The 23,489-nt window shown below is 42.0% G+C and overlaps 1 protein-coding gene across 1 annotated transcript; it reads right to left on the bottom strand.

The window, feature by feature from the left end:
* Positions 1 to 2,916: 2,916 nt before the first annotated feature.
* kntc1 (kinetochore associated 1) lies at positions 2,917 to 23,068 on the bottom strand (the record flags this gene model as incomplete). Its single annotated transcript, XM_080499602.1, has 60 exons — positions 2,917 to 3,175; positions 3,997 to 4,151; positions 4,851 to 4,940; positions 5,030 to 5,159; positions 5,521 to 5,584; positions 5,884 to 5,938; positions 6,301 to 6,357; positions 6,580 to 6,675; positions 6,765 to 6,900; positions 7,000 to 7,124; positions 7,225 to 7,303; positions 7,973 to 8,028; positions 8,142 to 8,254; positions 8,598 to 8,808; positions 8,907 to 8,980; positions 9,071 to 9,287; positions 9,499 to 9,557; positions 10,382 to 10,547; positions 10,674 to 10,763; positions 11,031 to 11,250; positions 11,342 to 11,451; positions 11,570 to 11,686; positions 11,901 to 12,029; positions 12,116 to 12,220; positions 12,309 to 12,472; positions 12,560 to 12,616; positions 12,713 to 12,854; positions 13,644 to 13,744; positions 14,100 to 14,272; positions 14,410 to 14,711; positions 14,797 to 14,864; positions 15,106 to 15,178; positions 15,458 to 15,577; positions 15,664 to 15,798; positions 15,875 to 15,977; positions 16,070 to 16,173; positions 16,274 to 16,369; positions 16,468 to 16,611; positions 17,431 to 17,547; positions 17,645 to 17,716; positions 17,907 to 17,963; positions 18,045 to 18,188; positions 18,275 to 18,386; positions 18,504 to 18,670; positions 18,824 to 18,949; positions 19,026 to 19,101; positions 19,365 to 19,427; positions 19,521 to 19,564; positions 19,712 to 19,810; positions 19,892 to 19,946; positions 20,036 to 20,148; positions 20,230 to 20,282; positions 20,487 to 20,580; positions 21,170 to 21,271; positions 21,379 to 21,413; positions 21,500 to 21,577; positions 21,652 to 21,730; positions 21,944 to 22,059; positions 22,187 to 22,307; positions 22,937 to 23,068. 60 exons carry the CDS (start codon positions 23,066 to 23,068, stop codon positions 3,115 to 3,117), a joined length of 6,552 nt encoding a protein of 2,183 aa, XP_080355728.1. The 3' UTR covers positions 2,917 to 3,114.
* Positions 23,069 to 23,489: the final 421 nt, after the last annotated feature.

Below are 23,489 nucleotides of genomic sequence, written 5' to 3'. Positions count from 1 at the left end.
GCACCACGGCTGGAGGAGGAACATGCGCGAGCCAGTCCGCGAGCCTGCCCCGCGTTACGTGGACGGATCCTCCCCCAAGGTGGAGGCAGTCGTCCTCGTCGTCGTCGTCCTCCTCCTCCAGCAGGGACAGGTCGCGGTGTTTCCGGCTCACTGTGCAGCTCTGCCCCCTGAAACACGTAAACAAACAACCCCCCGACACAGTCTCCTTCAGCCGACAGCAGTGACGTCATCACGAGTTCAACCCCACCGGGATTAAATTGAAACTGGTCTCGAACGACGGGCTGAACAGCGGCGACACAAACCAGGAAACGGCACCTAAATGTGGCAGAGGGCAGTGGTGGTGTCTCTTATTAATATGTAGAAGTAAAGGGAAGCCTTTGGTTCAAACTGGGTGACTTTCAATTACTCCCTGTGGAGGAGGACGACCGCCTTGCATGGCAGCCATCCTCATCCTAATTCTCATCATCAGTCTCCCATCAAGTCTTTTTAAAAAGGACATTACTTTCACCTGCCAACATTATTCAAAAGTTTATTCATTTTTAATACGTATCAATGTGAAAATAATGCTTACTGACTTAATTTCCCATCGTCTTCATTGACACTCGGTTCAATTCGGGATTTGTGAGCTATTAAATGTGGAGTTTGCATGTTCTCCATGTGCATGTATTTTATTTTGGTGATGGGGCTTCAGTACCCAAAGTCGTTGGATAAAACAGGTTACAAAGATGGACACTCACGTCTCCCAACATCTGGTACATCAGTTCAGTTTGGAAATTACTTGAAAGAGTAATATCTGTATTGTCTGTCATTACATCATGTAACATTTATTTAGTTTTTTCAAAGTGGAAAAACATCAACAACAAGAAGTATCTTCAAAGTTAAATCAAGGACATAATAAGTCCGAGTCACAATCACTGTTCAAGTTCTTAGTACTTTATTCATAAAAAAAAAAAACGGAATGTCATGTGACTAAAATAATATTCCATATTTAATCAAGTTTTCTGGGTCAAGCAGAGGAGTCTCTGAAAATGTTTGAGTCTTTTAGTAGTTACACTAACAGTGTGTGTGTGTGTGGGATGGGACCAGCAGAGAACTGACTGAATGTAGGAAAGCAGATCAATGATAATTGCATTTTTTCCCATTTCATGGTAAATGTACTCATTCAGTGTCATCCTCCCATCACTGACTCACAGGTACAATCTTTAAAAGGTCAGCAGGGGATGATCATTTAAAACGTCTCTCCCCCAGTATTTTCTCGCTCCTCATTATGAGCTAACGTGAACCGAATTAGCTTCTTTATCAGATTATCTGAGGTTGACTTATTTGCATGTCATGCTTTACTCGACTTCACTAACAAACCACGAGACTTGTGGTATGAGGAAAAACCTGATCGTGTTGTCTGCGTCTGCTGCTTGTCGACTCCATCTTTTATGACATCACAGCTTCAGCTAAGTGCTCAAAAGCAAGTTTTTTTCCCCACACAAATCAACAGCTTGCGTCACAATCACAAAAAAAATCATATGAATTTACTTCAGTCTCATTCATTGTTTAGCTTATGTGGCCATCATGTTATCTGTGTTGTATCTGTCGCTACAGATTGAGCCTTTCTTTTCCCACACGGTGATGTGAAATGAAAAATCAGACCAGAAGAAAAAGAAGAAAGCTGTCATTTCTTGTGCATGTTTTTCGGCTGTCTGTGTTTCTGTCCTGTGTCGGGTGGCAGGACTGGAATTTCATGTTGGCTGTGCTGGGTGGAGCAGGAACCATCATGTTTTGTTCCCAGGCATGCAGGTGAAGGAAACACGGGCTGATGGGACAACAGGAGAGGAGGAAAAAAAACAAAAACGGTTGTGTTTGACCTGCAGGCCAAACTGGCTGAATCACATTTTTTCTGTCCTCTCTCTTGAGGCATTCACATTAAAAGTAGTGTCAGAAGTGGCATGATGCTGGATTCCTCTGTGAAATGACTGGGAGATTAGTGATGTGAACTCTGGAGGTGTGTTACAGGACAATATTTATAAATGTTCGAACTTCTACCGTCCATGGTATCGTATCTTTATGTGGGGCACAATATCTGTACAAAAGATTGGGGGGGGGGACAAAAAAACAACCCCTGCTCAGTTATAAGCACTAATCAACTTTTCCTCCTATGACTCGTCGTCTTCTGCCTGGATTAGTCACCCGGCCTTTCACAAAATGTCAAGAGAGAAAGGACGACAATGTTTGAAATATTCACACTTTTCTCTTCATCTTCACACAGAACCTAAAACAATCCTCCTCATTAGCAACTCAGAGAAATACTCTTTAGATGACTCAGATAAGGTAGAATGTTAACGGACTATTGTTAAATGAAGAGGCGATGCTGCATCATGGCAGACATCGTGGTCCAGACCCCAAAGGGGTTTTTCAACATTGTATATGTTCACAATAGCCTATAGGAAAGGGGCTTGTGGTACATCTTGATTCACACTGGATGGTACTCTTTCCATACAGAAAGACCCTATAGTATAAACCTAAATCATAGGAGAGCTAACCACGACAGCAGTGTCGGCCTGATCATGATTTTTTTTCTTCATTAAACAGTTAATCATGAAGAAATGCTCAACAACTACAGGATGTGTGACAAGTGGCACAAGTCTTTAGTTTATCAGTGCCTTTGTACAACAGCTATTCAATATGCAAAATCCTCAACTAGCACACTGGCAGTAATAAAAACCTGGAGAAAGGATTTCAATCAGACCTGACAGGCATCATGTTAATCTGTTAGGAGGAAGGGGAATTTTCTCAATTCATAAAGTTTGTTCTTAGAAACTAGAAGACACAGCTCAGCAAGGAAGAACATTTATTTAAATAACAGGTAAATGTCAAGTGAATTGATACAACTTAGGAGATGATACCTCATTCCCAAAACCCCATTCTGCATGTTAACGATCACCGTGAAGAAGAAGAAAAGTGACTGTCGTGTCACTTTGCAGTGAACTATCAGTAATCAATACCTCGATGGAAAAGATAAACAGAGGCTCAAACTAAAATATATTTTATGGCTATAAAACACTGCTTGATAGATGCTAATAAGGATCTCCGTGGGGCGTCTTCAGGTCCAGGAGATCAGCTTCAGTTCGTGACACGCTGCTGGCTCTTGAACTTCAAGTCGACGTCGTCCGCATCGTCCTGACTGAAGAGCAACAATGAAAAATTGACCGAGGAACTTTGTTTCTTCAGGCTGGATGAAGCGCTTTTTGAATTTCTTCAAACCTAAAACCAGAACAGCAGAAAGTCTCCGCCCGAATCTGGTTCTGCAAGTTTCTTCCTGTTAAAGGGACTTTTTCCCTTTTGCACCGTCGCCTAAGCTTGCTCGTGTGAAACAGTTGTCTTTTCTCTGTAAAAGTGCCTTCCTTGAGACGATGACATTGTCAATGGCGCAATATGAATCACACTGAATGAGTGAATAAAAGGGGAATCACCACGACTCTAGAAAGTTTATAAAGCTGTTCCCCTGATGATGCAGCCGTTGTTAGATATGTGTCAGAGGGGAACGATCGTGTCACACAATTGTAATGAGTTCCTCATACCCCCCCTCCGCCAAAAAAAAAACCTAACAACAAACCCAGTAATAGTGATTCACTGCTGGATATTTAAAGCTGATGTTTCTTTAGAAAAGGTGACAGAAACACTCACTCATTGTTTCTAAATAAATCCAGTCAGGTTAAATCACTTATTTTAAAAGGCACCTTCACATGCTTTCATTCAAGGTAATGAAAATACATTTTTTTAATCTAGTTTTTATTTAGCCAATTTTACTCTATTTCATACTCCAGTTTTGACTTGTACTATTTTCTTGTTCTCTCATTGAGATTTCACTTATCAGAATTTTTTAAGAAGACACTAAACTTTGCCTCTAAAGACAGTATAGTAATAAAGGTGTGATTATTATCCCAATATACGTTTAGCTGTAGAATTATTTCAAAGTTTATATGTTAACAAAAACCATCTCACCGGTTCTCGCTGATCAGGGAGTCCACCAGCTCTTTCGCCGTCTCAGCATTTCCACTCGACACAACGAAATCCTTCAGGTGGGTGAAGTGTCTGGTGTTCAGCACCGTTGACTGGAGTCCTTGTCGGCAGATGAAATCGAAAGCACAGTCCCTCACCTGAGAGATAAGAAGAATCTTGTTGTAACAGAGGAAACGTGTCCTCCTGAAGGAGGTGGACTTTTATGTTTTCTGGAGGCACATGACTTTATTTTTTTTAACATGCAACAAAATTTACTTGTTAACATAGAAACCATCAACACAACACGATTGTGTTCCACTCCATAGATTATTTTATGATAGAACAAAAAAAACATCTCCAACATTGGTATAACTATAAACTTTTATTTAAGCACAGAGCGGAACCAGCAGATGCTCTTCAGAATGACGTTACATAAAGTAAAATAAGGTAGTAATTGCATATACATCTTGTATATGCTGTGAAAAGTTATTTCAATTATAATAGAAAACATATATTGGTACCAATAGTTATTTTGTCAGAAATTGAGATAAAGAAAAGTAAATTACTCTTGTAGAGTTGGGAGAATATAGAATTTTTTTTCTTTTGTTCTCTTCTTTGATTGTAAGAAGTGTTGATGATGTACAGATGAGACGGATTTAAAAAGCTCTTGGCAAATTATGTGTTCAGAAACAATTCCTAAACCCATTGTTGTGTTAATAACGGGTAACATACAGATTATTTGCTGTTGCACTGAAAAATCCATGATAACATTTATGTGACAAAATCCTAAAATTGTTGATGTTGAGGTAAAAAAAACCCCCACAATTTAAACATTTTGGCTTTAGTGTACGTCAAACCTTTGAGGGGATCCCAGCCAGCTGCCCAGTTTCCATGTGCTCTTCCACCTGATCCAGGACAGTGACGGGATCGTTTGCGGACAAGAAAGCCTGTGAAGCAACAAACAAGGCAGGGAGTGATCGGAATCAGAGCATTAAAACGCACAGCTGGCGTTCAGTTGTCGCTTCCAAAAACTCACCTTTATCTCGCGCTCCCTGGTCTTCACGCAGGATATAAAAGAGAGAGCGCCCAGGGCGAAGGCGTACAGCTCCACCTTCTCATAATCGCTGGCGATCCCCCGCAGGTCCAAACTCAGTAGAAATGGGCATCTTGAGAATGAACACAAAAGGCAGGGGAGTTGAAATAGAAGTGAAGAGAGTACCGGTAAGAAGAATTATGTGATCATGTTTGCCAAATCAAACCTGGGTCCATAAAATTGTGCTGTTTAAATACATAGAAACTGGCTATTGAATACAAAATGAAACAATGCAATAAATCAATTTATAGTTTCCGTTTTAAAAAAATTCTTCCATTCACATAACGTCAAAAGCCAAAACTTAAACAGACTTCGGGAATTGGTCCGAAATATCTTCAGCATCAGTGTGTTTGTGTAAATGGTCATTTCTGGGTTCTCGAAACAAAGGATGTGCACACGCTAGTAAAGAAGGATGAACGTGAATAGAAACGTACTTGGTGAGGAGAACGAAGGATCTGTAGAGCTTTTCTAGTTCACGCGAATCCAGAGGCAGACAAACTGCAACCAAGCAAAACACAAAAAAAAACGTGGTCAAGAAGAACGACGGGATCGACAGTCATCCTTCAACTCACACTTTGCCTGAACTTGCGGATGTCTACCAGCAGGGTGCAGTATTTACTGTACAACCTCCCTTCATAGTGAGCCTGTTAGTTTAAGGAACATTAATTCTCATAAAATATGAAATATTCCAGAAGGCAAGAGTCAAGGGCCTTTTCCTTCAAACCGCAGTTGATGACAAGTACATAAATCTTCCAAGATTTAGTTCACAGAAGTTAATTTTAATGTCCAACATGTACCTTTGATCAAAGAGCCCACTGTTAGGGTCCTCCAGGCTTTACAAAGAGATGACATCTGATGGAGAAAAAAAAAAGATTACGGTCATGCTTTATTTTCATTAGCCTTGCAGCAATGATGGTCAGAAGTGTTTTTGATCATCTCTGGCCTCGAATATCCTGCAAACAGGGCTGGAGGCTCCATGCTATAGCGATAAATAAATTAAATCATCAATGCAACACTTTAGACATCAATCTAAAATCCAACACAAAGGAAAAAAAAAAAAAAACATCAGCGTCAACTGACCAAATAAATCTTTGCCCTTTTCTTCGACATGTTCCTCCAGGGGCTTTGTAATATTTATAATACACATTGGAAGTCTATTTTCTTTCAAATATACTACAACATGTGAAATCAGTGAAATAAAAGTGATGAATTACCTCCCACAGAGCCGGCACGGTCACAATCGTCTCCAACACTTTCTGCAAGTGGCTGATCTGATGATAAAGAATTAAAAAAACAAAAGAAGAAAATCTGTTATAGTTCACGGCAAATCACCGAGCTGTTGTTTTTAATCTACATTTACAAAACCTGCATATTCATTAGATATTACTGGTGTTAACTTCTGAAGAAAAAAAAACAGGAATTCCATAAGCTGGAAAAAAACAAAACAAACTATTTGAAATCCAGTGTGAATAAAAAAAGTATTGCCTCCTCACCAAGTTAAAGCCGAGCAGCCTCTGGAGCAGACTGTTCAACAGCTGCGGGTCGTACACCTTGTACTCCAGGCACAGATCCGCCACCAGCCGCGCTGCCTGAAGAGACAGTGGATGTTTCTGATCACCTGCGGACAGCCAGTGGTTTAACCTCTCTAAGCCTCGCTATAGCCGAGCTGCATTAGTACCTGTGGCTCATGGCTGTGGTTCTTCCACAGCCCTTTAATCAAGCCCTCTTTAGGCGAACTGAGGAAGGAGCGCACTGTGTAAGGGATGTTCAAAGCCTCCAGTTGAGAAACGAAGACGTAGCACTTCAGGTGATATCTGTGTGCGGACACAATAAATACACAGCCCGTGAATCGCTGTATATCAACATCAGTCATCCAAATAGTTACTCTTTCGCTCTGGTAATGGCTTTTTTACTGGATGCTGGACTTTGGGATCTGGAGCCGAGTTTCCAGAGTGGCGGCGTCGACGAGGCGGACGAGACAGAGCAGCACTCGGGTCTGATGGCAGAAAGTCAGACGAGGCCCAGAACTTCTGAGAGGCTACAGAAAAAAACAAAAACAAACAACAGACGCTAGTATCACACTGTAATGCCCAAAATGTTTTTGTTGCACTTTTTTTTCCTCAAGATATCAAACGCACCCAGGTTTCAGCAGACAGGATTGGGTTTAAAAGTTGCACGGCATCACCCATGGGGAAAGACTGCAGCATGTACACCACCCTGCAAAAAGTAAAGAAACAGTAAGGCCATTACAGTTTCATCCAAATGTCTCAAAATTGGGATTAAAGCAATAATTATTTGAAGTAAAACTTAAAAATCAAAAACATAAAAAAAAACCTACAACAGGGATGTTAATAGGAGTATTTTCTGTTGAGCAACTTTCATCCAGGTTCATGCAAGTCAAAGTGCTTCAAAGATGTTTGACAAAGTCGTTATAACACAAAAATGTAATGACAAAAGAAAATAACTACTGTAAATACAAGACAAGAATAGAAAAAGGGGATACAAGTATTTTAGAAAAGGTAGTTTAACAGTGATCATCATAACTAAGCTGGAAAAAAATATATTTAAAAGAGTTTTAAGACATAAAATCAAGAGCAAAAATGTCCAAATAAGTCTGTTGTTAAACCCCAAATACGACTAAATCTAAAACACATGTACTGTTAGGCATATTATTTGATTATAGTCTTAAACTGAGGCTAAAAACAAAAACGTGGCTAAAAATGAACTCAAAATGAGATAAAAGACAATAAAAACCAACAGGAATAATAGAACAATGAAACAGGTTGTGAAATAAAGTAAGTAAATAAATACATGTGTTTGCTCTTTTATTAAAAATTCAGGAAACAAGTTAATATGTGCTGAGATGAAGGTGACAAATAACCGTACCTCATTAGATCTGGGTCATCTTCAATGTTGTCGACACAGTCCGGATTGCCAATTTCCTTTTTTAGTGGGGGGGAAAAAAAAGAAGGATTTATTGCAACAGCTATAATAGAGCACGACAGACAAGCTGAAACGGATATTAAAAAAAAAAGTGAATCTGAGACTGACAAACCTTGGCAACAGCAGGTCCTGTTTTACAGATCCACTTTTCCAACATTATGTGACAGATTTTCATAAGATCTATGTTGTTGATTGCTGCTATTTCCTTCACAGCAGCGTGGATGTCTGAGGCAGAAACATGTCCAAATTATCAATCAAGTTCTATTGTGATCTGTGAGAAGAGAGGATGTCTTGGGAATAGTTAAAAAAAACAAAACATCAAATCTAATTTACAATAGGACCGTAATCACTTTTTATTTGGGAGCATAAGTTAAATGATTATACAACAATGTGAAGAAGCCCCATAAACACAAAGGTCCATGTATAAAGAATTAAAAAAAAAGTGACATCAGTAAATATATTAAAATAGAGATATAATAATAAACTAAAACAAAGCAAGTTCCACAAAGAATTTTCTGCTACTTTTAACACACATGGGTTTGTGGCAGTTTCTGATTCCCGCGCTCACCTGGATACGTTTGAACTCCCGTCTCTTTGTATCGCTGCTCCACACTGCTGTGCTCGTACAGCGCGGCGATGAGCCTGGTGGGCAGCCCCGTCAGCTTCTGGTGCTCGGGGCTGTTCAGCTCGTTGGCGATTAAGGCGTTCTCGGTAGCCGAGCGCTGAAACTGCAGCTTCAGCTTGGACAGATAGGTCTCCGCTTTGGCTCGCGACACCTCCTGCTTAAGACCAACAAGACGTGAAGGGAAAAAAAAACAACCTCCAGAACAAAAGAAAACAAAAGAAAAAACAAACAAACGTGTTTCTGTATACTGACGTCAAGCTTTGGACCCTTCAGCCACGCTTCACCGAGAGCCAAACAGAATCTGAGGTACTGCGTCCTTCCAAAACCTGCGGAGAAAATGGGAAAACTAACTGAGTGTCTGCAGGGTAAACTATGCCATGCTTCGTCTTTTGAGAGTGTCGGTGTGCCGCCCGGACCTGGCGGGAGCTCCTGGGTTACGCTGTAGGCGGTCGCCGCAGCAAACTCTGGGTTCTGTATGCAGCGAATGAACTGCATCATGGCCTTGGCCACCTTGAAGGTCTCCTTGTTGTAGCCGTGGCCCTGGCCCTTCTTCCTTTGCTCAAAGAGTAACGGCTTCATCTTCTTGTCGAACACGTGGTTCGCCGCAGACATGTACAACTTGTCCAGGCTCATCTGGAGACAAACGGGCCACAAGGGGAGAATCAGGAGCAAAAGCTCTGAATCCAACGCAACTCTGAGATGACCTGGTGCTTAACTTCAAGGCTGATAGATGATTGGGAACCACTGCTCCTGGCAGTGGTGTGAAATAAATCCCAGGTGTGTCCTACCTTTGATAATACATATTATATATATTAAAATGTATTAATGGATGAGTGGGGTTTACCTTCATTAGTTTGCTGATCAGAAGAAGTGTGGGGAAAGTCTCCTCAGTAAGCTCAGGGGCTGAATGGGAGAATAAAAAAAAATATTTTAAGTTTCACTTAATAAAATGAATTGGAAATTAAATCAAGCATACCAGCTATATCTACTGATGTTTAATCAGAAATAGTAACCCAAATAATGAAAACCATTATTGCTAAATAGACTGGATTTATTATGATTTAATGGTTGTAGTCATGCGACAGAAGCACTCAATCATAAAAAAAAAAAAAAGAAACTTAATATCTATCAGTTTAAATTCAATAATACTGTGTTCGATGAGCTCATGTTGAAGTTGGGCGATTGTTGTCTGCAATTGGATGGTTATGGGTCTATTTCTCTGCTTTCAGTAGTAATTTCTCCGTTTTTTTTAAGATCTCATATATGTTGTCCCATCAGTGGTGACGGCACATGAGTAAGTTTTACACATGTGTGCACAGCAACTTTAAAGTTAAATTCAGTTCCAAGACGACTATGAATACCCAGTATTGGTGGCCTTTTGTAAAGATATGGACATCATTTACAGCTCCTGCATAGAGGATGAGGCTGGTGTCCAATTACAAGTTCAAGACGCATATAAGAAAAAAAAAACAATCCCTGTAAAGCTATGTAGTTGGATTTCTTGGTGAGAGACAACAAGCAAGGGAGTTCCAAGGGTGCCAGCATCAGATTAAAAATGGATTATATTGAACTATGAATCATGGAAATATGAATACGACCCCAGTGGAGTTTAAGGATTTCATAATAGCTTATTGCTAAGACTATAGGTGTAATAGTAATCCAATCCAATCAAACCTAAATGTCTTATTCTGAGGCATGAACTAACACAGGTACAGAGACGGACTCACAGATAATCTTCCAGTAGTGTTTGGTCTGTATGAGCAGGTGGAAGGGCAGCCTGCTTTTGGACAGCGGGTTCGGCAGCAGACCCTTTTCAAACAGGTACGAGTTCTCCACATCTGACGGAGGAGACACTCGCTCATAGGACTTCAGATGCTGCAGGAGGGCCATTGCCTGTGGATTGAAGGACAACATTTGTAATTCTGTACAGTCAAGTTAACAGAGCACAACTTTTTTTTTTTGTAATTTTTTTTATTATTATTATTTGAAGTTTCCAAAATTGGGCTCGAGTTTTGTTACCTGACGAACAGGGAAGATGGTCACGTTCTCATCTGCAGCATGTATGATTGTCAGCACGACCTCGATTCTCTCATAGTTATAAGGGCTGAGCTGTTTCAAAAAAAAGAAAAAAAAAAGAGGATTTTAAAGATCTGGTGAATAAACAAGTTATGTGATTTGCATTAGAAAGGTACAAGATATGTATAGCGCCTTCCATTTGAAACTGAATGCCAATTAAAACAAACAAACAAACAAACAAACAAACAACCAACCAACAAAAACCTTGGCTTGACCATTTCAGTTAAACACTTTTAAATCAAAGTCTAAGTCGGGACCTGGAATTCTGAATTCCAGCCCATAAAAATCTGTTATGCAGACCTTGAACATGGAAGTACAAAGACTGTCGGTGAGGTCGTTGGTGGTGTTCAACATCGGGATGATCTGCAGAACTCGATCCAGCGCGTCGGTATGACAGAGAGACGGTCCGGCTTCCTGGCATGACGCCAGATCGCCTGCGCCGCCTTCCTCATCCTCTTGGAGCAGCAGCAGAGTGGTGATGTACTGGTTAATCACGCTGTCCCGGTCGAGACCGTAGGTACTGCATATGGATAATAGATTTAATTTTTTTTTGCTTTTACACTTTTGGTGATCTGAGAGGAGAAGTTTGGGACAGCGTGCGTGGAGCTGACCTGCAGTACTGGAGGACAACGTCTGGGGTGACCCTGCTGTTCTTCACCATGTCGGGGATCAGGCTGCTCTTCAGTTCGGGCCGCTGCCGAAACACTGGCTGGATCGATATCTGGGGCAGGGCATGGAAAACGGAAAAGTCATACGAAAGGAAGCGGAAGAAAAGTATAAAAATACGAAATGTATTTCATCCAGAATACTAGTGATCACTAGAATTCAGGCACTGTTACCTCTAATTTGCCCAGCTTGATGCCCCACTCAGCATCGGTGATGACAGAGTGGAACTTCTTCTGCTCTTGTGCTTCATTGAACAGGCAACAGAGATCGGCTCCAACTTTGGCCACAGCCTGAAATGATAACGAAAGCCTTCAAGAAAACCTACATAGAAATGTCTATGATCGTAGAAGTACAGTCTATTTCACAAGTTTAAAACCGGTTACTTTATCTCCATAGTTTAAACCAACCACAGCACAGTATGTAGCGTCAGTCGTTTAAACAACTTGTTTTTTCACTTCACGTTTCATTCAGCTCATCGAGTCGATCAGACGCCATGTTGCTTACCAATATCTTGTCGTAGTTCTGCCAAGTGTTGTCGATGACTTTCCACAGTATTTTGAAGACTTCTGCTTTCGGGAGGAGCGTACAGAGCCCAATGGCCAAATCGCAATCCACCACCCTCCAGTTGAACACCTTGCACAAACACAATATGAAACTCTTCAATAAAAAACACAACAACACTTGTATACATGTTGATTGAGTGCGCTCAGCAGACACACCTTGTTCAGAAGGGCTGTCGCCACAGAGCTCAGAAAAGTGATAGTCGTCTTTCGGAGTTCGCTGAGGCATGCGTTGTATCGCTGGAGCTCTTGGGAATCATAAAGCTGAGAGGAGGCAACAGTTGACGTCAAAACACGACTCTCATTTAGGACAAAATAAACCGAGACGCCGCCATCAGAGACCCAGCGATACCTGGACGCCGAGCTTCATGTTCATCACATTGGAGGTGACGTGCTGCAGGCAGCTGCCGTACGAGTTGACCAGCACCCTCATGGCCAGCTCCAGCTGGGTGCACTCCTGTAACATCCGCAACATGGTGGTCAGGGGGCCCACGAGGGGCCGCAGCCGGTTGGAACCTGCACGTAGATCAGGAAGGGACACCAATTAACCTTCACAAGTACAATATTTGAGGGGAGAATAAAATGACACCAGCTCAAACCGACCATTTACAAACGAGTGATGTGACAAGCAGGAGCAGTCCAGCGGGAACAGCTTTGCGTCTGCAAAATGACGGACTATTAAACGCTGCTCATGATGGCATCAGACGAAACAACGTTCTGAACAGACAGACAAAGTAACGTGAGCCGTTTTCCTACCGTGGGAAATGGGCAAAAGGCAGTTTGTGATTTCATACTGGATAGGGAGCACCGACGCCGGGTCCAGAACGATGCAGTCCTCATGAAAAACATCTTGAAAGAGTGTTTGTCCTCCGGCTGCAGCCAAGCCCACGTTAAAGTCCTGCGACATCACGGAATAAAACTCGAAAAGCAACACATTACAAAACATTTATAACTAGTTCAATTCAATTTACATTCATTTTTTTTGGTTCTTTTTATATAAACAGTTATAGTAACATGGCCACTTCTTCAAATTGAAGTGGAAGTCAGGTCACTGAAGGGTCGTCATCACGATGCCAAAACCACAACACAAACAGGGACGTTGATCCAAAGGGCTAGTGGTCAGCGCCCCTGCCTCACATGGCACATCTCCGGTTGAAGTCCTGCCTTTGTGGTTATGATTGCTTTTGTTTAGTTGGAAATATTCTTGTTAGTCCTCATTTATCCGAGAGGCTTTGTTCTACTTTACTTATCGTGGTTTATTTTTGTTTTGGGTCTCTTTTTGTCTGTGAATCCATTTATGAGATTTTTATTAAACACCTTATATTCCACCTTCAAAAAGGGCCGGTCATGACAGGGCCTTTCAGTCACTATGCTTTATATAGTCAATTGGGATCAGATACAGTTCCCCCATGAACCCCCATGTTGCTCACTCTCTGATGATTTTTGAATTTATTTCATAAGTCCTCTATTTGTTTTGTCAGCTCTTGTATTGTGGTCACACCTCTTGGCTGCTGTACTTTTTACTATAAATTCACATATTACAGATAAAATGACCCTCATATTATCTGTCAAATACTTGATTTGGTGCAATATAAAGACTTTATTTCCATTCTGAACAAAAAAAAATTTAAAAAATCAAAAACAAAGACGATCAACATGAAGTGTCTCTATGGAAGAATTTACTAACCATGGCTATGAAGCCGTAGTTGTCCGATAACTGGCACTGGTGGTAGACGTCCATAGCGATCCGTGTGCACTTGCAAAGCTCCAGACAATCCAGCAACAGATCTGCAACAGTTTTTATGCACAAAAACTTTAGAAAGGATAAGATGCATGAAGAGTAGCCAAGGAAGAGTTACATAAATAAAGTCTGCCTAACACGAAGGATTTCCTAAAGCATTGCCCACCTTGCTCAATGAGATCAGAAAAAGTGCTGCTAAAATGTATTTTTTGTTGTTGTTGTTGTTGTTGTGCCAGCAACACGCTTGCGCATTCCCCCTGGGACTATTTTGCTGGGTTTAGGATGAAAGCCGAAAGCCAGTCTATTCTTTTGCAAAATAGCGTCACTTAATTTGATAAGACATTGATAAAGATTTGATTCTTCTTCTTCTTTTTTTTTTTAAACAAGAAAACCTTTCCTCACCCGAGTCACACACAGTGATAGCCTGACAGGCCAGGTCGTGGATGACGGCCGGCAAATCCATGCCCTCAGGAAGAACCATGGGCGTGTCGGCCTCCAGCATCTGGCACAGCATCTTGGCAGCGTTGAATAAAACCTTCCCCGTGTTGCTGTTACAGTGGTGCTCGTAAAGCTCACTGGAGACACAGAAAGAAAACGTAAATAAACAAACCCCTCTTTTAAGACGGTGAATAACGTAAATGGTGCCGTGGGAATTAATGACCGAGAACAAAAACGTTAAGACCGATCGAGTTCCCTCTCCACACATCCTGACCTTAAGATCTTCAGGGCTTTGTCCACCTTGCCCGCTTCCAGAGCTCGCAGGGCCAGATCGGACCACAGTTCCTGCTCGGTGCGCTGCAGCTGCCGTCCCAGACGACGCAGGCCGGCTTCGGTGGAGATGGTCTTGGTTTTGCCGTCTGGATCGTTAGCCACCGTTGACGATTTGACGGGTTTCCCATTTGAAGGACGGGGGCCTCGAGTGTTCTCGTATGCCGTGATGTGATGCTCCTGGATCTGTTTTCGAATGGTTGGATCCTCGTAGTTGGACGGGGTGAAGAAAACGTCAAAGTCTTCCTGCATGACGAGATCATAAAGTTCCATGAGACATTACAGAGTATATACAGTTTAATACCCTCTATAAAAACCTAATGCGACTGACCTGCAAGTGGGAAATGGCCTTGAACATGACGAGGTTGTTCTCACACGCCATGCTCTTGACAGTATCATCTGCTGAATGCACAGAGCCGATTATCATACGAGGATGTCCACATACAGTATACGCTTTAAAGAATTTCTGTTTCCAAACCGTTTGCAATGCATGTGATATTTTACAGCAACTTCTCAGAGTCTCAAAGGAATTACGTTAATTTCTCTCAAAACGTCAACAACTTGAAGATCACTCACGGGGATTCATGGCTCCCGAATAGAAAAATCAACTGAGTCAATATTGAATAAAGTCAATACTTGCATTTTTGGATTACATGCAGGTACTTGAGAGCCTCCACCATAACCTGGCTTATGATCATCTGGTGTTTCTTGTGCTATTGTAGGAAAAAAAAAAAAACCCAAATGATTATTATATTGTCATCATTTTGATCACGACTCGGATTGGCTGACGGGCACTAAAATGTAAACAAAAACAAGTTCATATCTGTGATGTCAGAATCCGACTAAAACAGGAAATGTGATGCTAAAAGGCAGTTAGTGATTGGAAACAACAGCCTCTAACTGTAATGCACAAAAACAAGACTTCAGTGCAAAGTACAGAGAACAGAGACACCCTTTGACTTTTACACATAACATCAACTCTTTTGGCCCACCTCCTCTGATATGTGGTGTTTGTCCTCCAGCTGCAGCCAAGCCCACGTTGTGAGACGCTCGATGACACATTCTGCCTCGGCGGACGGCATCTTCTTCAGGATGGTCAAGATTTCCTCGATCTGAGCGCAGCGCGAGCGACCGGTTACTGGCGGAGAAAGACTGAATAGCACACTGCGATTTTTGAAAGTGACGTGGATGAACGCACCTTGCCTTGACCCGTCAGCTGGATGAGATACAGGTAGTATGTCTGTGATGTGGACAGTTTGTAGCCCTTTGCTAAGGTCAGGGCGTCGTCCAGAGACGTCTGCAAGTCCTGCTTCAGGATGTATCTAATGAGTGTCTGAGGAAACAGGCTGGTATTATTTTCACAGGTTTACGTTGCAACAGAATCACAATTCAGTGCCAAGAACGCCGACCATTATCTGAGAGCTGGTGGAAAGGTTGACGTTACGGATGCCGTAACCACCGAGGAGCTTCCGTATCTCCATCAGACGGTAACTCTCATTCAAAAGCTCTTGCCTGCAGGGTAGATTGCACACAAGAGAGGGTTTTAGCCATGAAACACAACCGCATCAGCTGACAATTCGTTGGCGGGAAACATATCAGCGTACTTTGGCCCGTCCATCTCCAGGTACTGCTGAACCAGGTTTTCGACCACTTTGGTCCACGGTACCACGGCTTTCTGCATGATGGCCAGCACGGCGTCCACCATCAGCTGCCAGGAAATAACGTCAATGTGAGATGTTATAACTCCCACTGTGTACTATTGCACTGAATGTGAACTTGGCCGGTATTGCGAGGTTACTGAAACGCACGTCTGTATCCGTCATGCAGCTGTGAACAGCAACGGCTTTGGCTTCCCATTCGGTGAAGAGCGTCGTCGTCTGGGAGCTGCAGCGCGCCAGCAGGTCCTGACGGAGTGCAGAGGGGGCCGAAGAAACAAAAGTGAGGTCAGGTTACTCTGAAAAGTAAAAGCGCGACACTCTTCGCGGTGTTTTTCGAGTTTCACCTTAATGTACTGGAGCAGCAGCTCATCCAAAGATAAGTTGTGCTCTTCGGCATAAGGACTGATGCAGTTTTCCACCGTGGCAGCGATCAGCTCTGGAGCCGGCACTTTGTCCAGCATGAAGAAAGCTATACTCCAAACCGTTCTCTTTCAACGACACGGGAAAAAAAAGATTATTAGAGTAAGAACAACAAGATAACTCATGATCATCCAATCCACCAGTCTTTATGTAGACATACATGCAAACATACAAATGTATACCGGTACTTGTACATGCTAGTATCCAGAATAAGTGTGGGAATGATAGTCCATGACACAAACAAAAAAGGTTATCTCTAAAAACTACAAACAAAATAGGAATAAAAGCACACAGTTAAAAATATAAGGTTCTCATGTAAATGGTGGCTAGAATAGACATTTTTCAAAATGTGTACTCGCAAAAAAACAAACATTCAAGAGATAAGTTATTGTGAGCTCACTGGAAATCCAAAAATGTCTATCATAGATACTCGTCAATAAATTATCAAAGAATTTCTACATAAAATTCCTCGCCTTTCCTTTGTTGTATACGAATATCAAATGATTCATCCTGCACTTGAGGATCTGAGGACTGATTCTGTCTCTTCTTCAACTTTAACTGCAGAGAATCAGTCTGAAACAAACTTTGAAATGCTTTTACTGGAAAACCAACATATTTTAACGGGATCTTTGATCTTATAAAATTCTCTGTAAAGAAATAAATCACTGATATCTGTACATATTGAGGGTGCAAACACCAATTCAATTAGAAAATTAATGTTGATAATAGTTATGGAATATGAAAAAAAATGTCAAAATGAACTTGAACCATAATCAATTCCACTTGGTGGACATATTATGGGAAAAAAATTACCTCAAGACTGGTTTGTGTAAAATATGACGTATGAGTGACGTGCTTTTAACTTTTGCAAGTTTTGCCGAACGAACCTTCTCGAAGACTGAAAGTGAAAGTTTGCATTTGTATTTCCGCTGGACGTCCAACAGCTGACAGAGGTTAGACACCAGAGACTTCAGGTTCTCCACCTCTTCTGCGCCATTAATGTCCTGGAAAATCAAAAGACGTGTACATTAATCATATACTGACAATGTGTATCAACAATGACAATAATTGTGACAAATGGACTACGATGATTGAACTTACAGATTTCAACCATGTCCACAATGAGGGAAGACCAAGTGTTGCCAAGTCCAGCCCGTTCTGAGGCCAGGCACTCTGGGAAAATAAACAAATAAACATAAACTTACCGGTTTCACTAACTGATTAAAAATGTGTCATTTTAAATGACCAATTGCACGCATTGTGTATTTATATAACCTCCAGAGTTCTGTCATTTATAATTTTAGATTTTTCATCAGCTACTGCAATTATTCTTCATGAAGTCAATATTTTTCTCTGTATTTACCCTCTCTGTCAACTCCAGATATCTTGCCTTCTGCTCCAGCCATTTGGCGAGGATTTTCTGTCGGGGGGGAATAGACTCATTTTAATGAACACATGAGAGGAGATGGTGGACCTTAATGCGCCACTGTATCGGTCCCACCTGTCCTTCGGGGAGGACCCGCCTCAGAAAAGGAACAAAAACAGTCCTGAGCCAGGGGCGGAGCTCCTGGGATGGCAGGTCCTGAGGGACGGCCCCGAGCAAAGCCTCAAGTCGGCTCTCGTCAAACTCCGCTGCGATCTGGCCCTGTCGCGAAACGCCACGTGAGCTCAACGCCATTTCCACAGAACGGTCTCGTTCTAACCATTCGTACTCAGCGAATCTTTATTCACCTCGCTTCGAAGCCACAGCAGCTGAGCCCCCTTCATGTCCCCATCCCTCAGGTGGGCGAGAACGTCTCCTAAATTGTCGGTGCTGTTCAGAAACTCAATCCAGGCGATTCCGCTGCAGAGAACAAAAACAAAGTCTCAAACCAACCGAGTTTAAACAAGTTGCAGCATGGACAGTGTCTGCTGTGGCAATAGTGTAAGAGACGCCGTGGACAAGCTGGACGACTCTAACTTGAAGTTGTCGGAGCCGTGCAGGCTGTAGAAAGTATCCAGCCGGGCCATGGCCTCGTGGATCTGTGAGCAGGAGTATCGCGAGGCGGCGTGGTTCAGCATCTTCACCGCCGTCTCGAAGCTCGGCCACGGAGCCTTCAGGCAGTAGTCCACCACATACTGCTCGTCCTGACGCGACACAAAACAATCTTCTGTAGAGTCATCAGTTACATAAATCCTCCTTTCAATGGTGACGGTCAGGAGCACGAACTCACTGCGCACTCTTTTGACAATCTAAAAACCAGAACATTCAATGAAGTCACGCTTGAGGGTGAAAGTTACCGTGATCTTCGTCAGGTTGGTCTTGGCCTCGTCCACAAGCTCGGCCCAGATGTCCTGTCCGTAACCGCCGACCGACGCCGAGGCCAGCTGCTCCAGCACAAAGTCCAGCTTCACTTTGTAGACCAGCTGAACAATAAAAGGAGGATTTAATGGCGTCGGGAGCTTCATGTTTAGCATCTTGACAAAATGGAACAGGGTTTACCTCTAAATCCAGCTCAAATGTGATGGCGAACTTCTCCGCCTCTTCAAACATGTGCTTGTGAAGAAGTCTGCTGAGTCTAGAAAGAGAGTGAGTGTTTGAGTCGCTGCGGCTCTATGAGGGCAAGTTCTGCTAACTTTATGTTTTATACTCGCACATCTACTAATTTCAGATTGATCATTGCAACATGGTTTTCTCACACAGTAAGCAAAATTTCACTGTATCCAGCTGTAAAAGACGAAGCATACAGATTTTCTATATATTTTTCAAAGGCAGACGTGAAAATATTGACAAGCTTTAAGGGCTAATGCTGAAATATATAAAAAAAAAAAATTTAAATACCTGTTTTCCGGCAAGGCCTCCGTGAAGCATCTGACCACAACAGAATTTATAGGCTCTCCACAACTATCCGGAGAAAAAAGAAGAAAAAAAACTACTTAATACAACAGAAACTTTGCTTAGAAATCTTAACAGATATTCTTACAACATGCACCATACCTTTTACTGTTCTCATAGATCCCCTCAACTAAATAAATAGTATCCTGAAATAGAAGTAAATTCAAAAAAAAAAAAAACCTCAGTTAAAATGTAAGATAAAAGAGAGAGAAAAAGTCAATAAAGTCATTTAACGTTTAAAGACAAATTCAGAGAAGTATGAAACATGACCGTTTAGAAAGTGCTTCGCTCACCATGTTGATCCTTGTGTTGACCAAACAGGAGAGCGAGGAGACGTCGAGGGAGTAGAAGGCCGTCATCGAAGGCAGGAATCGTATTTGCAGAGAGCTGATCTGAAGGATCAAGAACCAGGCATGTCGAGATCAAGAACTGGATCGGAGTGAATCGCTGAAGCTTTTTCACGCTGCTGCTACCTGGTTTTGGTCCGACTTCGTCAGAGTGATCATCCTCATGCTGTCTTTGTCTTGGCTGGAAAACACAGAGGAGCACGTGCACGCATGAGAGCGTGTGAAGGAGACGTGCCGTGTGCTCGCGTGATTCAAACACTCAATACATACGCCACGGTGGAGGCGGAGCCGCATTCTGTGGTGAGTTCAAAGTCGTGAATGACGAGATCCGGCCAGCAGTGAATCATGACGAGGAACTGGAGATCCCAAAGACTCAGAATGTCCTGAGGCATGGGGAAACAAAAATCAAACCCGAAACGAGGCTGCAGAGTGTCGAGTCGGCGAGCGGCTCATGCCTCACTCACCGCAGTGTCGAGGATGTACAAGCGATTGTCTGCCACCACCATCTTCTTCACACCTGAAATGTGCACACGTGGGAAAACATTCGATAAAACACTTCTTTAATCTCCCAGTCTTTACATTCCTCTGTGTAATTCCCTTTTAGTCTCAATGTCCAAAGCGCCTATTTATTTCACCACCCGCTGAAGCCTGTACAAATTTAACTTAACATTTTTTGTCTCTTCTAAAGAAATCCATCTGCACACATAGAGACAAACATTACCGGGGATCAGGGCGTCATCAACGGTGTCGGCAAGATACATCTTTGACTGACGAGGGTCCATCTTCCAGTGTGTCAGAACGTCGTCTTCGCCGCCCTTTCAGATGAATCAGATTGTCATTAATTACAAAAAAGGAGGACATTTTTGTTCCCGGGTTGGGGATGCTTCTATACTGTAGATCCAGATGGAATTTATAGGGTTAATGACTTTCAACTAACTCAATTATGTCCCCAATATTAACCGTTCAGTCTTTTTTGTTAGTAAACACCTTTGTTGTGACTATAAACGCAACCTCAAGTATTCTTATTTTACTGACGATGAGGATGGAGGTAGAATCCTGTTAACTTCATCCTTAAGAACTACATTTTTAGTTTTCTTATTCTCAGGCTTATACTACATCAGTTATGTATTACCATTTTCAACCTATTATCTGTATAGGTCATGATATGTTATCAATTTTGCCATCAAAATTTTATTATTGTGCTTCTCAAGTCCGGATGGTTAATAAAACCCAGAATAATTGTCAGCACATGAAGCCGAACAGCCACACAATCTAATCACCACATGATCTAATTCAATTTTCCACATTACTGAATGTAACATACTGAACACATTTTGAGAAACACCTTTAAATTGACAAGTAACTGACTGTGTTTACAGTAAGCACATGATGAATGACACCAACCCCGATGATTAAGTGGATCTCATGGCCAAAATTTTGCATCACTGCTGTGCTGCAGCTGTCATCTTCCATGGAGCAGAAGTCAATATTGATGAGGGACTGAAGCTGGGAAAAAAAAAAGGAAAATGTGATTATTAACATTGGGGTTTTTTTTGTTCTTTTTAAAGAATATTACTTTTCTTTTGCATGTAATAAAGTTTGCAGCGACTCACCTCCTTCAAAGCTCCAACATCCTTTTTTTCAAAAGCTGTGATGGCAAAAGGTAAACGTTATTTGTTACGAAATGTGGAAAAGAAATATATTGTACAATATTTAAATACTGTATTTTCATACCAGCCTCAATCTTTGCCAAATCAAGATTTGCAATGTGGAAGAAGCCATTGTTTATGAGAAGGAACATGTGATAGATCCCTGAGAAAGAAAAATCCATATAATGAGAAAAACAAACATATCACCAAACGCCTACTTTTCTGAAGAAACTGTACCTGTGGATGCTTTGTCTTCGTCTATGATGAGGGAGCAGAAGGTTTTCTTATCTCCTCGGCACGGTTTCTCAACTAAATTCTACAAATCAAGGAAATAAGGACAAATGGGTGACAATGCAAAATGACCCAAAATTCAGACATTTTCGGTATTTAGTTTAGATCTTCAAGATGATAAATAGGACAAATCTGCATCCTCATGTTGCTCCCGGCATCTTTAAAGGGACCTCTAAGTGCCCATTTGAGCAGAATTCCTCAAAAGAAATCACATTTAATGCATCTCCAATGGTCTTACCTTGGTGAAAAGTTTCTTTTTGTATGGAACGTAGAAAAAGTGAATGTTCCCATTTCTTTCACAGACCACCAAAAACTGCTTTTCCCGGCAGACACTGAAAGCATCCACGTCGGTTTCTGAAAGGAAAAATAACGTTGGACGAGGGTGCAAAAAAATCTACAGTACATCTCGATGGAGACCAGCATCGTCGGTCACCCTACAAAATGTGTGGGGGCATTTAATGGACGTTCGAAAAGTGTTTACCAAAGTGAAGAAGCAGCAGGATGGTCTGAAAGCTCTGATCGAACAGGGCGACGGTCTTGTCCGCAATGACAATGCTCCAGTTTGACCCGCTGCAGGACGAGAGACGAGGATTCGCCGGCACCTGCAGAAGGTCAATATTTCGATCAGCCTGCTGATGGAAGACTGCATGCTCAGAATCACAGTCGGTGGGGTGGCAGCAAAGAGGTCAAATGTAAAACCAGATATCAAAAAAACTAATGTTTCATTTCAAATCTTGCAGAAAAAAAACCCCAAGTTGAGAAAATGTTATCGATCACATCAAAACTTTGAACTCGTATTTAAACTGTAATTCAGAGTTAATGACGTTGATTTCTGTTCATTCAAAAGACTGTGCCTGAAGAGTCAAGTAGTCACATTATGTAAACATGAGTACAATCATCTGATAGTGGAATAGTTCACATGCTGTTTACACGGACCCGGCTGGATCCCATTTGATCATTCAATCACAAGTATTTCCAGGTTGGATATTATTCAGATCAGCTTTTAATGCCGATTACTTGTGGTCCGTGTCGCGACGTCTCGGGACTTACAATGAAATAAGTTAACTTTGTATGAAATAAGAGATTAAACTCGACAAGTAGACTGGATCTGTGGGGTCCCAGATTTCCGAGCTGCGCCCCTGGCCCTGTGTTCAGTGAGGCCGTCCTACCACGACCACTGTAAAGACGGTACCGTTTTTTTGTTTTGTTTTGCTTTGCGGACTGTCCTCACCTCGTTTGCGGTGGAGATTTTGACCAGAGTGTCCACCTGGTACAGGCCGCTGCCATTGTCCTCTCTGGAGACGCTGTCCAAGCAGGCCGTGTCCTCACTGGCCACGAACTCCACCTCGCTCCACGTCGTCATTTCGCCGAGCTGGGAGAAGCAGAGAATGGTGGGAAAAAAATAGACTCCTGCACAAGAGATGCCAGTATTCTTCTCTGTCCCCGCGGCCCATCAGCAGAAGTCTCCGTGTGGAGACAACGGCTTCAGGTTCACCGAGATAAAAACACACACAGACGATGTCAAATAAGCTGTTCTGGTGATTTACTGTCCATTCAGACTCGAAAGAAACTCACCTTTTCAATAAAAACAAAGCGACAGTAGCTCTCGTAAAGTAGACATAACTTTACAATTTGGCGGCTTTTTAGGTTTGTCGGGCGACACCGTGGGTTTTGTATTTCCTCAGTTTTGCCTTTCAGACATTTTTGTAACTTGGTAACAAATTAAATTAACCGTAATTGAGTTGTATTACTTATACTTTTATAATTTTGTTTTTAAGTATATG

This window comes from Blennius ocellaris (genome assembly GCF_963422515.1).
Source record: "Blennius ocellaris genome assembly, chromosome: 7".
NCBI classification, from domain to species: Eukaryota; Metazoa; Chordata; class Actinopteri; order Blenniiformes; family Blenniidae; genus Blennius; species Blennius ocellaris.
This window is presented reverse-complemented; position numbering and strand designations above follow the sequence as displayed.